This window comes from Podarcis filfolensis (assembly GCF_964270895.1).
Source record: "Podarcis filfolensis genome assembly, chromosome: 3".
Lineage (NCBI taxonomy): Eukaryota > Metazoa > Chordata > Lepidosauria > Squamata > Lacertidae > Podarcis > Podarcis filfolensis.
The window spans coordinates 50660180-50671308 of NC_139606.1; the positions used below are offsets into that span (position 1 = coordinate 50660180).

General features: G+C 43.2%; 1 protein-coding gene across 1 annotated transcript; it reads left to right on the forward strand.

Annotated features, from left to right (window-relative positions):
- Window positions 1-1980: 1980 nt before the first annotated feature.
- On the forward strand, window positions 1981-9682 carry MTRES1 (mitochondrial transcription rescue factor 1). Its single transcript, XM_083608418.1, has 4 exons — window positions 1981-2550; window positions 5197-5641; window positions 6254-6326; window positions 7850-9682. Exons 1-4 carry the CDS (start codon window positions 2133-2135, stop codon window positions 8024-8026), a joined length of 1113 nt encoding a protein of 370 aa, XP_083464544.1. The 5' UTR covers window positions 1981-2132; the 3' UTR covers window positions 8027-9682.
- Window positions 9683-11129: the final 1447 nt, after the last annotated feature.

An 11129-nucleotide genomic window follows, 5' to 3' on the forward strand; every position in this document is an offset into this window, starting at 1 on the left:
TCTCTCTTCACACTCCATTTAATTTTACAGTATTTAAACCTCCATTAAGCAGTGGCAGTGGGGCACCAGGTCCTTTTGGCTCCATGTTTACGGAACTCCCTCCCCATAGAGACTACCTCTTGGTTTTTAGGCAGGACCTGAAATTCTGAAGCATATTCCTCTTTGTGTGTATATGTATGCATGTCTGGTTTTATTTATTTCAAAGGATCCAAGAATGGTGTGGAATGCACAGATTGGTGCCCACAGGCAAGTAGAGAAATAATTAAACAAAAATTCATTCTGAAAGCTATTTGACTATAACAACGAATGTTAAAAATCTACTAAATCTCCACTGCCAGATAATGAAATAGGCAATAAAAATCATTTATGAGTCACAGTGGGGAAATTATTGCTCCTAATTTAATTTTAATGTGAACAGTTTTAATAAACAGGGCATTCAATTTATGCAAGCTTATTTTTGTCATTACGTTGTGGTTCAGGATGAAGCCAGGTGATGATAGCTGTGCACCCAATTTCACAATGTCCTGCTCACATTTTTTTTTATACTTGGAAGCTGACATTAGCCTATATGACTGTAAAAATGTTTTTATTAAAAAGTTTTTAAAGTGGTAGAATTTTTCTTCAGCTTTTTTTGCAGATGGGATAGTGAGATGAGGAGCAATGTTGACAATATCACTCTCCAAGTTCCTCTCCAGTGCTTCAGAGTCCACACTACTCTTTGGTTTACATAAGAGCTACACATCATGAAGCAGTCTGGGAGATGACTGGAGTACAGGGGACAGAAAATACACTCCAAAGCCAACCCAATGCTTGTTATGTCATATACCATAATTCTGTCTACCAAGCAGCAGTGAAGGCAAAACAAAACAAAGCACAACTTTAACCACCCCCACGTCATCCTCAAAGAGCTGTCCAGCAGAGTTGCTTTAGGTTATACCAGAAGTAGAGGATGGATCGCCCTTGAACACTGAGCAACATGCTGTGAACGATTTGCAGGGTACTTTGAGGATAACATAACTCAGCTCTGTAGTGTCTTAGATGCCACTATTGCTGCAAATCCAGTTAAGGTGTCCATTGCAGTGCCTTCCCACACTGTGTAGGATCGATTTCTATGGATGTGGTCTGATTATGTGGGCAGGAATCTTGCAGTGATGGGATCCGCTTCTCCCTCTCTTGACTCCTGCCCTCCTGTCTGCTAAAAACTGAGTGAGGGGGAAGGAGAGTGGGCTGTGTGGGTCTAGGGTGGGGGGGGCAGCTTTACTCAATGGAGTGCGATCTGCTGCCCTTAAAACAGGTGGTATTGAAACTACTCCTAAAGAAATCCAACCTGGTCTTTTTGCTCACTGTCCTGAATTTCTCCATGCACAGGTACAGTATCTACTATCTGGCGGCTTAGGAAATAACTGAGTGGATGGGAAGAGGGGGCACACACTCACCTACAGAAACATTATACGCATACAGGCTCCATCTGCACTGTACATTTAAACAGCAGCATAGCTCAGCCTCGCTGCCACCTTGCCCCCAGCTGTAGGGTGGCTGAGGGAGAGGTGGTAGGCAGATGCAAGCCCCATGCTGCTGTTTCAGGTAGCGCAGAGCTTGCAGGCACCCGAGCCACTATGTGGAGAGACACGTGTGGCTCGGGCGCACTGCAGGTCCTGCAGTAAGTGCCACCCCTTTCAGTGTGGCACCCAGTGCCCCCCGCCGCCCCCCCCAGCTACGCCTCTGTATTTAAAGCAGTAATTTGTACCAATTTAAAACAGTCATGGCTTCCCCCAAAGAATCCTAGGAAGTGTAGCTTCTTAGGGGTGCAGGAAGCTGTCAGGAGACCCCCCATCCCTCGCCACACAGCTACAGGTTTCAGAGTGGCTTACCAATCAATCCCTCTTCCATAGGAACTATGAGAACTGTAGTTGTGAGGAGGGATTTGCTGTCACCTCTACTCTGGGCACCAACTGCAGTTCCCAGGATCCTTGGGTGGGTGGGCAAGCCGTGACTACTGAAAGGGGGCATGCCACTGATTTCAATGCACCGTGCTGAGAAGGCCACAAAGCCTCTGTTCAGCAACCTCTTGCCGAGGAGCAGCCTATTTCACCTAAGTCAGGCTCCTCGTTAGAAGCGGACCCGGTTGCAAAATGGCCGAAAACCAGCAACCTTCCTTGGCTGCCGGTTTGCGCGTGGAGCTGCTGTGCTCCTTAGACCAGCTGCAGCGTGATCGGGACGGTCAGCCAGACTCCTCTGCGAGCCGTTTTTCGTTCTGCGGGGGGGGGGGGCGAGAGGAAAGCAGCTCCCACGAAGCTCCTCAGAACTGGCTCCCAGGGAAGCGCATCGACTGGGTGGAGGTGTTGGCGGCGACGGTGGCAGAACCCCGCGGCCGAGTCCTCCGAGGCGCTCCTGGCCAGCAGAGGGCGCCGGCTGCGTCCGACCGAGCGTGGCTCCGCCTCCGCTGCTCCTTCGCCACCGAGCTGAGAGGAAGCGGGGGAAAGGACGGGCACGGGCCGAGCACCGAGGAGCAGCGGCAGGGCCGGGGCTGCGGGCGCCCGGCGGAGGCAGGTAGCGTGGCGTGCGCGAGCTGGTGCAGGACAGCCGCTTTTTTTGGGGGGGAGGGGTTTTTGCTGTGGGCTAAGAGAGGCCGGGGTCGGGTCCGAAGCTCCACCAGCTCCCCGTGCAAATACCCCACGGACTGGGAAGCCTTAAGTCTCACCTAGTTCAGTGTCGCTGTCCGAGGCTTCTTTTTATTTGTACCGCACCAAAGGGGCGGGTTGCAAGAACCCCACGCGTGCGTTTCCTTGGGAGTGAAGGCTCCGTTGAGCGAAGGCTGCAGTCCTATGCACACTTTTCTGGAAGGAAAACCCCGCTGAAAAACGCGGCACCGTTAATATTTATTTCCGAGTAAATATGAGGCGTAGAATAGGGCTGGAGGTGTCTGCAGTCGTAAGGTCACTTACCTACTGAACTTACGGGGCTTGATTTTAAATGATGATCACCTAGGATCTGGCTGCAGCACCAGTTGTCCACCGGGATAACTTACGTGGAAAGTTTCACTGATAGGATTGAGCTGTAAAAGCAATATACTGTATGATATTCTATGAATGTTATGGGGGGAAATTCTTAAAAAATAAAATATCAAAAATTCCTCCGAGGTTTAACTCCAGTTCCCTTTCCCATCGGAACTTGTTCCAACAATCTGGGGATAAGGCATGGACTAGGGGTAGATTCCCCCCCCCCCCTTATTTAATGATGTGTTTATGCTCAAATGGTTTTGGTTTTACAGATCTAAGAAATAGTAACTATTGTAGAAGTATTTGTGAAGGAAGAGTATGGCACTGTTCTCTTTTGTGTGTTTGTGGTTCACACCTGTTCCAGAGAAAATGAAGTTGTATGGTTCATCGCTTCCACACAACTGGACACCAAGGGCTTATGAGGTGGAGGAGAAAAAAAGTGTGTATGGTGGTGGAGAAAAATACAGATTTTTGGTGGAGGAGGGAACACCCTCTGCCAACTTTCTAAGTTTTGATTGTTAATTTATACTATTCTTGGGCTGCCTTTAAAGGTAAAACTCCTCTCAAGGCAGCTTGTAGTAAAATGCAATGAAATACACCTGTACAGATAAGACCATCAGAAATAACAATACAACAGTACCAAGTCCCATCCCCCTACTACCTGAGAGTGATTTTTAAAATAAAATATGAGGGGTTGATACTCACATATTGATAAAGGTGCCATGGGTGCCAGCATAAAATGTCTTTGATGGGCAGCAAAAGAAGAGGTAAGGATCTGGTGAGTGCTGTCATGAAAAAGGCCCTGTTCCTGATTATAAACACAATGATGTGGAGAACTGTAAACCAACTTTGGAAACTGCAGTTGAGAACAAGTGAGCCTTTAGGGCTTTGCAGAACACCTGACGTGACAGTGTCTGTTGGAGTGCAGGTGGCAATGGGTTTCAGAGATATGAGGGTCAATGCAGAAAAGGCCCTTTGCCCTTTAAGTGCTTGGTATCTTGCAGGTTATAGGGGAGTGGATATTTCCCCATTGTTTGGCAAAGGTGACCACTGCCTCCAATAAGAAAAGCCAATGCATGGCCTTTTTTGGTTGTGACACAGCTCAAATGGGAGAACAGTAAGGACTTCCTTCTTTTGCTGCAATATTTAGGACTGGACAAGTTTTAAGACAGCAGTATTATGTTGGTCTTGCCGATCATGGTATTACTGAATTCGTATAGCTCTTTGTGACACTATGCAGGGAGTTAACAACATCATCTGCCATTTTGGCTTATATTAAACTGTTTGATTGCTGCTTGGCCGCATAGGATGGGAAAGGATTACATATGAGCTGAAAACAGGGGAACTGGGGATAGCTGCAACACCTTTCTCTCTGTATGTGGTGCTGAGAGGCTTTACATTGCCTTTGAGCAGTGTGTGTGTGTGTGTGTGTGTGTGTTACACACACACACACACACACACACACACACACACACATTGGGATTGCATCCCACAGATGTGTATATGTAGTGTGTATGATCCATTCATACAATATACTGGTAACTGGCCCCCTGTTTATATGGTGGGACTCTGGACAGTTATGAAATCTGTATAAGCAACTTGCATGGCTCACTTCAGGTACATGTTCATACAAGTGCAAGATGCATTACCAGTAAAATACAGGCTAAGTAGAGCACTTTTAAGCCCTAGTTCAGAGAATTAAGGGAAAATGGGCTTTAAAAATGCTTAACTTAATCAGTTATGAACTATGGTGAATAAATATTATGTTAATGATTAGAACCTGGTTCTCTTGAAAAAAATTTTTTATATAAAAAAAAACCCATCTGAAGCTCTTTCTACAGTACAGTGGTACCTCAGGTTACAGACACTTCAGGTTACAGACTCCGCTAACCCAGAAATAGTACCTCAGGTTAAGTACTTTGCTTCAGTATGAGAACAGAAATTGTGCTCCGGTGGCGCGGCAGCAGCAGGAGGCCCCATTAGCTAAAGTGGTCTTCTGGTTAAGAACAGTTTCAAGTTAAGAACGGACCTCCAGAACGAATTAAGTTCTTAACCTGAGGTATCACTGTACTTCTGTCATTGTTTAATGCATGGGGAGGTGGATTACTAATTCTTATTGAAGAATACTCAGCTTTTAGGAATCTTGTAAAACTCATTAGTTACTGAGCCAAACTGACTGTTAAATCTTTTGTTCCAGGGTATGCTATGACGGGTTGCAGATTGCCGCTTGGTGCTTTTAGAAATCTAAATGTTTGGCTTGGTCTCGTGGAGAACTCCCCTTATAAACTCTGCACACCCTGGAAAAGGCTTCTTTATTCTGCAAGCCAGCAGCAAGTAACGGCAATTGCCCCCAAACATTTATGTGTTTCTCCTTTAAAACACCAAGTATTTTTAACACCATTGCCCAAAAGTGCACTGAGGATTTCTGTACGTCTCAAAAGCAACAAAAGTTATCGGAAGAACGCAAAACAAACTGTGCCAGAGGAGACTGAGGAGGAAGATGAAAACGAAGAGCTAAGTGATTCAGAAGATGAGTTTGAGGATGATCCTAATATAGTGAAAGATTACAAAGATCTCGAAAAAGTAGTACAGTCTTTTCGATATGATGTAATAATGAAAGCTGGTCTAGACATTGCAAGAAAGTAAGTATAATAATTTGCAAATAAAATAGATCAAAAGAGGTAGCCAATGGTTTTCTTTTATGCTCCTTACTACTAAAGCTAGTTGTAGATTATCATCTGCCTTTTTCATCAGGAATAAAGACAGTGGAAATTTGTCACTTCTACCATTAAGAAATGTTTTCAGAAATTCCTACCGGAGTAGACTGCCCAGTTAAAAAAATAAACGGGACCCTTTGAATTAGCAAATGCAATTTTAATAACAAAAGAAACCTCATTTTAAAACTTACTGAAGAGTCTGTACTTCAAAAATTTCTAACTTGCAGTCCAGTAACCTGCCTTCAAATCTCAAGCTTCGCTGGCACTATGATGTACCCAATATTAAACTTTGGTTTAATATATGAAAGCTTTACTTAGACTTAAGAATTACAGCATTGATTCTACCTCGCTAAGGCCCTGTTCTTGCCTTTTGCACAGACATTGTGCTTCTAAATCTGCCATGTTAGAAAAGATATGTGCAGAAGTAGCTGAAGGTGTTTTACTGGCTATGTGTATTCTTGGTGGCTTTTTTTTATGGGACACTAGCAGTGGTTAATGTATATGTAAGAAAAATTAAGGATTCTTTTCGTTTCAAAGCAAAGTGGAAGATGCGTTCTATAATGGCGAACTCAGGCTGAATGGAGAGAAACTATGGAAGAAGAGCAGAGCGGTAAGGTTTTCCAGAAAATAGTTTATGTCTTAAACTGAAAAGAGGTTATATGTCAAAAACTCAAATTATCTTTAACTGGCAAATGCTTATCCACATTATCTCATTCCACACATACAATATTTATATTACTAGAATAATAGATTCTCATAAAGGGCACACTTGTTTGCAGGATCAGCACCTAGGATAAAGGTTGCCACCTGCTGCACCTTCATTGAGTTACTAGGAAGAGTTTAAAACATCAAAAATAGGAACGTCCGGCCTACCCTAGTTAAGTGAGTGGATGATTTCAGTAGTATGGATTGCACCCTGTCTTGCATTGTTTATAGTATTACAGTCAAAGATGAAGAGCCATTGTGAAAACTCTGCCCTCCATTTTATTGGATAAGATTCAGACTGGTGCAGTAGATGGGCCCAAATGGGTCCCATTTCCAGTGGATCCATTGCTGATCCTACTTCATTTCCCAAAGCCCTCTTCTGGGGCCTTTTGCCAGTAACTATTGGCAGTAGCTTCCTAACCCCTCACAATTTGGGTGGGTGCCTCAGGCCTCAAATGCCTGAAAGGCTGCCTCGTCTACAGACCCTTTTCAGTGTTGACATCAGTAGAGAGGGCCTGCCTGGCAATTCCACCGCCCTCAGAAGGTAAGGATTGTTGGCCTGGGAAAGAGCATTCTTTGGGCATCCCCTAAGTTGTGGAAATCCCCAGAGAGTTCACTGTACAGTTTTCATCATATGCTGAAGACGCACCTCTTTCCCCTGGATTTTGACACTTGAGATATATATTTTGAAGACAACCCCCCCATTATTATGATTGTAATTCGTAATTTGTTTTGGATTGGGGTTCCTTTTTGCTCTATTTTAAATGGTCGCAAACTACCCGGGAACCTTAGGGTGAACAGCAGGTAACAAATCAATTTAATAATAATAATGGTGGCAGAGCCTATTGAAGCCGAGAGACTACCTCTGCCTGTTCCTCACTTCCTCTTGCAGCACAGATTCGGGGTTAAGATTGCACTCTAATACTTCAATGATGCCATCAGCTTTTGTGGAACTACAACAGCTTGTGCCACCGTAGATTAAGGACGTAAAAGCCCTGCTGCATCAGGCCAAAGGCACATCTAGTGAGGTATCCTGTTGTCAGTGGCCCACCAGATGCCGATAGGAAGCCCCTACCATAAGCAGGACCTGGGTTCTTCCCACTTCATTTCCCAGCAACTGATACATTCTCTGCCTATCCCCCCACCCCTGGCAGTCCTCTTTGAGGTGCCACAAGACTCTTTGGCCATGGTTGCTTGGAAATCTCCATACTGTCCTCATTGCAGAAGCTCACAAGACAGTAGAGAGATGAAGCTGCAGCACTTCCATCATAGCCGATGCTCTGCAGCTCTGTTGGCTGCTTTTCTCTAAGGTCCCGGATGAAAAGTGCAGGGATCAAAATGCCAAGCAAGTTACTCCAACTTATTTCTGGAGGCAAAATAAAACATGCTGGTTTTTTTTTTCTCCCCCGCCCCACCCCAAATCTTCAGGTAAAAGTCGGTGATACACTGGACCTGATAGTTGGAGAGGACAAAGAAACAGAAACTGCTGTAGTTATGAGAGTTGTCTTAAAGAAGGCATCCGACAAGGTCAACGATGAAAAATACAGAGTGGTGTTAAGGCGCTGGAGGAACTTAAAGGTGCCCAAGCAGGATGTATTTAAGTGAACTAGGATTTGCATGTGGCAGAGGTTTCCTTGTGAACAACTGTTGGTTATACAATATATGAATTTTGGTTAAACAAAATTCCTGCATTCTTTTTTTAAAGAAAATAATATTTAAATGGGTATGCGATGGCATGATGCCACCTTCCTTACTGTGAACATCACTTTGCCCGTGACTTTTTAGTTTACTGCTTTTGTTCCATACTGAGGGAGAAAGCAATGTTTCTATGAAAAGATAGAACAAAGGAATAAAAGGGAAGGCTAATTTTAAATATTCTCTGCTTTTGTTTAAATGACATGACCCGGAAGCCCAAAACTAAACAACTTGAGTGGGAAGAAAGCCTGGCTTTTCTTTACTCATTGTGTGGTGTGATAACAGTAGCCAGTCAGTTCAGGAACCTGGTTTTTCTTTTTCTTTTTTAAATAACCCCAACCTGGTAGATTAACAATACAGCTTTCCATTTCCATGTGTAATCACTGAGCTGTGGTGCTGATGGTTTGTGGTTGCTTTCCTTTTACATATTGTCTGGTGGTATCTTTTGTGAAATGTATTTTAGTATGCTGGCTGCTACATTTACTAGAGCAGAGTTCCCTTACTCATAGGGGACATGGGCAAGATCAGGTAGGCCTAGTGCTTCCATGGAATGATTTGTCTCAGGAACTCCAGTGTATGTAGGGATTGGCTTAGCAGTGCACTGTGTTATAAAGCCATAGTCATGTACACTGCACATGAAAAAGCCCCATGCTTGTTCCAGTGAGAGTATGGACATCTTAAACATGTAGATTGCTCCATCACTTCAACCCAAGTGGTGGTTCTGGATGCAGAGCCCTCTACATACAGAGTGATCTCCTCTGCAGACGTATACAGAAGTCTACATGCACACTGGAATACAGATGAGTCCCTGGATCAGACAGCATAGGTCTACAAATTTTAACGGGCATTAGCTTTGTATCACAAAGTACAGAGCTTCTGTTTGCAGGCAACTTATTGTGTCCCATGCATTAATTTGGACATGCAGCTTAGTAAAACACCTGTAGAATTCAGTTTGTTTCCATAGCCACTGTAGATTATGGGCTCATCCACACTTGCCTTTTGCCCACGCTTTCTAGGCACAGGTTCGCACTTTAAAGCAGTTTCCGAGCAATTATTTTTTATTTATTTTTTGGCCGCAGCACTTTCCCCACGAAACTGCTCTTTAATGCTGAATTGGAATGAATGGTAATTTGGGTTAGCTGCGGATTGCTGTTTGCTCTGATTCAGAAGTAAAGAGTGTGTCTTTGCGTGGAAAGCGCTTGGGAAACGAAAAAGTGCTCAGAAGCAGTGCTTTAAAGTGTGGATCTGTGCCTAGAAATGTGGCACAAAAGTAATTCTTGATGAGCCCTTAGCAACCAGATGAAGAGGTGCTAGAGGATAAAGAGAAAATCATGTGAAAATATAATGGTCGCCTTATCTCCAACACTCATATGATATAGGAAATCAAAGCACATGATGCCACTTTAAAGGTAAGTATTGTATGTCACCCTAAAAATGCTTCCCCTCACACACTGTTATTTTTGTTAATACAGAATTGTGGCTGCCTTCAAATGTCATTTGTTGCCATGTGAATAAGAAATCCTAGTGTTAAAACTAGCTTAATAAAGTCCTTCAGAATATATGAAACAGTGTAAATGCATTCTTTGTGTCCTTTAAAGATTGGTAAGGACTAGTAAGGTCTTGGTTTTCAAAATGATTATGATGAACATAGTGAAATAATTATAGGACTGTATCCCATCGGTTGTATAAAGAGAAAGTAGACCTGTTCTATGTGTTACTCAAAATATTTTCTAAACATGGACAAGGGCACAAATCTATAGCTTTTGGGAGGGCATTCCAAGGCCACAGGAAAAAGAGGCAGGTCTGCCAAAAGTGGGTATGATGGAGGCTAATTTGGATCCACCAGGGCCAGAATATAGAGAGAAGTATAACAGCCGAGGAGGCCAATCTGGGACCAACAGGAGGAAAAACCTAAAAAAACAACGAACCAATTTTAGACAAAATAGGAGAGGAAAAACAGCACTTGTACAGCTTTGGTGCTGCTAGGTTTGGCTGTCTCCCCACCCCAATAACCCTGTAGGAGGTTTCAGAGATACACTGGTTTTTAAAAAAAGTATAGTGTATATACTTTTAAGTTAAGAAATAACTACATTTTTCTAACACACTATTTTCACGGTTCTTTTGTAAGCCTTCTGTAACCGAGCACCTTCCATGTTTTGGATGACAACTATCACCCTTAATCATGCTGGCTGGGACTTGCAGAAATTGTAGTCCGAAACACTGGAAGAGCACCAGATTATGGAAGGCTGCTTTATGTTGTCCAAAGAAGTTGGCATTATTGGGTAGCACAACTAAATAACACCCAAACCCTTCAGTTTGCTAAATATGTCTTATTATACAGATAAATATAGACATATCAGTTTGCCTTGGGTAAAAGGTTGACTTGACTCTAATTAGGACACAGGTAGTATATTCATGGATTCTAGCTGTGTTATTTTGGGATGTTGCTAACTCCTAAGAAAAAAATGACTATTGTCTACTACTAAACTGTCTCAACAGGGCCTGGCCCATTCTTGGGGTTCAAAAGAAATAAAGAAAAAGGGTTTGTAATTGTGGGAGAAATATAGTCTTAAAAGCTGCTTTAATGTATCAAATTTAATTTGGTTGCTACAATATAAATTTTTATTTGGATATATAACGATCTAAATAATCGTACAAGAGTATCAAATGAATGTGCTAAACCAGAAATAACTGGTATTAAATGATCATTGTCACTGCATCAGACAAGCATCTGAGTCCAGAGCTCATTGCATAACCAATGTGCACATGGAGCTATTATTTATGCAGTCTGCCCTATTCAAGGAGACAGCAGATCCACAGACAGGGATTAGCTGAACTAAATGCTGGAAAGCTCCATGAGCATTTTAGAAATCCAGTGGGTTTCATCCAGAGGAAGTCAGCCGTGGTTTAGTCCCATTTATTTAAGCAAATGGGACTAAAGTGCAGTTAACTTCATCTGGATCCAAGCTGCCCAGTGCCTGTAAATAAAAAAACCCTGATGATTTTATTTATC

Coding starts and splice junctions, on each gene's coding strand:
- MTRES1 (XM_083608418.1), top strand. CDS start 2,133: ATGGCCGAAAACCAGCAACCTTCCTTGGCTGCCGGTTTGCGCGTGGAG. Junction 5,642..6,253: donor GGTCTAGACATTGCAAGAAA/GTAAGTATAATA, acceptor TTCGTTTCAAAG/CAAAGTGGAAGATGCGTTCT. Junction 6,327..7,849: donor TATGGAAGAAGAGCAGAGCG/GTAAGGTTTTCC, acceptor CCAAATCTTCAG/GTAAAAGTCGGTGATACACT.